The sequence below is a fragment of the Chrysochloris asiatica genome, unplaced genomic scaffold (genome assembly GCF_000296735.1).
Source record: "Chrysochloris asiatica unplaced genomic scaffold, ChrAsi1.0 scaffold00004, whole genome shotgun sequence".
Lineage (NCBI taxonomy): Eukaryota > Metazoa > Chordata > Mammalia > Afrosoricida > Chrysochloridae > Chrysochloris > Chrysochloris asiatica.
This window is the reverse complement of record NW_006408522.1, coordinates 14,053,398-14,056,659: the sequence shown is the minus strand read 5'-3', so window position 1 is coordinate 14,056,659 and position 3,262 is coordinate 14,053,398. Positions and strand designations below refer to the sequence as shown.

The 3,262-nt window shown below is 44.0% G+C and overlaps 1 protein-coding gene across 1 annotated transcript in view; it reads left to right on the top strand.

Annotated features, from left to right (window-relative positions):
- Nucleotides 1–303: 303 nt before the first annotated feature.
- POLR2M (polymerase (RNA) II (DNA directed) polypeptide M) overlaps nucleotides 304–3,262 on the top strand; it is an 18,877-nt gene continuing 15,918 nt past the window's right edge. The window contains exons 1-2 of the mRNA XM_006831854.1: nucleotides 304–416; nucleotides 2,454–3,095. Of these exons, the coding sequence (XP_006831917.1) occupies nucleotides 304–416; nucleotides 2,454–3,095 (755 nt within the window). The remainder of the gene's footprint in view (nucleotides 417–2,453; nucleotides 3,096–3,262) is intronic.

Here is a 3,262-nt window from a genome sequence, read left to right as displayed (position 1 = left end):
TGAATGACGAGGAACAGGCGAATAGAGAACCAGCGCGGAAATGAGCACGCCCTGGGACGCTGACGTCACGTTCGTAACTTCCGTCTCTTTCCGGCTCTTCCCGACGCTCCCTTCTCACGGTCTGTGTGTGTTTCCGGTGTTTCAATAAAGTTCGATTCGACTCGAAGATAACCTGTTCTTCCGGGAAAATGGCGTCTCCCGCTCGTGCTCCTGAGTCGTCACGGGCTGCGGATCCGACGCTAGCGGCGGAGGCTGCCGAGGAAGCCGAGTGCCCGCCGCCTCGCCAGCCGCAGCCCCCACATAATGTCCTCGCTGCCCCGCGGCTTCGAGCCCCAAGTTCCCGAGGACTTGGGGCAGCGGAGTTTGGCGGAGCTGCGGGAGATGTTGAAGCGCCAGGAGAGACTTTTGCTCAACGAGTAAGCTTGGGTCCCGCCGAGTCCTTCGGTTCGGGCTCCTCCCTGGGAAACTGCCCTCCCTGGTTCTCTCACCCCATTCCCGTCCCTGGAAGGTGACCTTGCCCGAGTCCCATTCCTTTCAGTCCTGGAGGCGAGCGGAACGGCCTGCAGCTGCAAAGCTACACCACACGGTCGGGGCCAGGCACGCACTGCCTGTCGTTCTGCGCGGGTCCGAACGGCGAGTTTGTGACTGAGCTGTACTTGTAATCAGCCGGATTGATTTACCCAGTGACCGAGTCGGCTCCAAGAAGGATCCAGCCCCTTTTGTGTGTGTGTGTATCTGTATGTGTACATATACATAATATATATAACTCCCTTGCCCCACCTCATATGAAAGGGCTTTAAAAAGTTGGTGGAAAACCCTGTTTTAATTCGAATTTTCTACTAACCTTGAAACCCTCCTCGTGTAGTGTTAAAGACAGTAACGGCTCAACAACTTGTCAGTTTCACTGCTAGAGCCGGAGGAAACGGGATGAGTTGGATATAAAATGATTTATTAGGCAGAGAAAGTTGGAGTCTCACTCAGCTGGCAGACTTAACTAAACTTACCAGGGGAGTGATTTAATAGTAATAATAAAAGTAGTATTTTTAAGAAGCTTAGTTTAGTAGCTGAATGCTTTGTAAGAATAAGAGGCGAAAGGTGCATATTTGTATGTAGGTCCCAGTAAGAGAATAAGTAAGTGAATTAGGAACGAGACTGGAATAATTTGACTATGTAGTTAAGAGAGATGACTCAAATTTCCAACCTGCGTGGAGAACCATTAACAAAACTAGGGAAATTGAGGGAGAGCTCTAGGTCCAAGATTGCTTTTTGCCAAATTGACAGGATAAGCATTGGGTAAAAACTGAAAGTTGACACTTTGGAAACAGTTGTGGCAGAGAAAGAAAAGCAGGCCTAATGTAATTTTGGTGAGCTTTCTCTCATTCATAGTACGGCTAAAGAAAAAGGAGTGTGTAAGGGGACTTCTGTTAATCAGTAACCAGAACAAATAAACAAACTCATTGCCATCAGGTTGATTCCTCCTCATAGCGATGCTGTACAGAGTTTTTGAGGCAGTAAACCTTTACAGGAGTGGACCCAATGTCACTGAGTAAAGGGGGCAAATAGTCACATGGGTGCTTTGATTTTGTGAGGTTGGACTTTTATTCTATAGCAGTGAAGTCTCTTAAGTTTTTGACCTTAGGACCCTTTTATACTAAATTAAATATTATTGAAGGTACAAAAGTACCTTTGTTTATGTGGGATACATTTGTATCTCAATATTTACTATACTGATTTATTAGAAATTACAACTGATTTAAAGATTTAAAGAAATCTTTAAAAAACCAAGACTATGCAAGCACACATTCCATTAGCTTTCAGAGCAGTGATGTCATCATACATCGGTAGCCTCTGGGAAACTCCGCTGGACCCATGTGAGAAAGTGAGAAAACAATACATATCTTAGTATTGTTGAGACTATAGTTTTGACCTCTCAGATGTGCCTCCCCCTGCTCCCCCTGAATATCTTGAGGATCACACTTAGCTAACTGTTTATCTATTGGAGTGTCTTGTGTGTTGTTCTTGGTAAGTGCCGTCCAGTCGGTTCCAACTCATAGTGACCCTGGGTAGGGTTTCCAAGGAGCAGCTGGTGAGTTTGAACCACAGATTGTGTGGTTCATAGTCCAGTGCTGATCCTACAGTGCCATGCTAGGAGTCCATGTCTTGTGTATATATAATTGTTTTATGTTTAAAATACATTTACTAAAATTTTTATTGGATGAGCCAACTGAGACATATTCCCTGTTATTCCTGCATACTCTTGTTTCTTTTTCTATTATTTTGATAATTATTTTATCTTAATTGTTTCATTCCTGTTTTGGGACAGTTGGAAACCAGATTTTAATTTTGAAGTCAGCTTTTCTCCTTGTGAGGATAGTGCTTTGTCTTTTAAAGTTTATATCTCAAGTTTAAAGACATAACTCTAATGTTTATGTGTTTTTTTTCCCATTTGACAGAAAATTCATTTGCAAATTGCCCGACAAAGGTAAAAAGATCTTAGACTCTGTTTCCAAACTGAAAGCAGCCATTGCAGAACGTGAAGAGTTTAGAGCAACAAGTGAACTCTTAAATCCTGTTAGATTAGACTTTAAAGTAAGGCAAAAAGTGATGGTGGGAGTTGATGTGGACACAGCCAAGGCTCAGAATTCTGACCAGATACTTGATACTACATCACTGGTTCTTGGCTGTTCCTCTGTTGCTGACAGCAAGTCATCCAAAACACCTTCCGCAAAACAGGAAATTGTCCATCTCTTTGACAAAGGCAATGAGGAGACTTCAGAGGCACAGGACACAGTGAACACGTGTATACCTCCCAGCAGCAAGGCCACTTCCTCATGCGAAGCTAGCGAGTGTCTCTCTCAGCGTCGTGTTTCCAGTCAAGCAGAAGGTATATCCAGCAGCTCTGACAACCTGATTATTGATAGACTACAAAGGATTACAATTGCAGAGCAAGGGGAGCACCGCTCAGAGGAAAATACAAGTACCGATAACTTGACAGTCCTTCAGAGTAGGACTCAGAAGAAGCCACATTACATGGAAGTGCTAGAACTGCGTGCCAAAAACCCAGTGCCCCCACCACATAAATTTAAAACCAATTTGTAAGTACCATTGGAAACAGGTTGGTCATAAGGTGTTTGTTAAAGGACATGGTATTTACCAGAACCAAAGCCAAAAAAAAAAAAAAAGGTGGAGTAGGCTGTGTGTGAGAACTACCTGTAGCTGAGAATGAACATATTGGGAAAACAGCAGCCTGACAGGAGGAGTC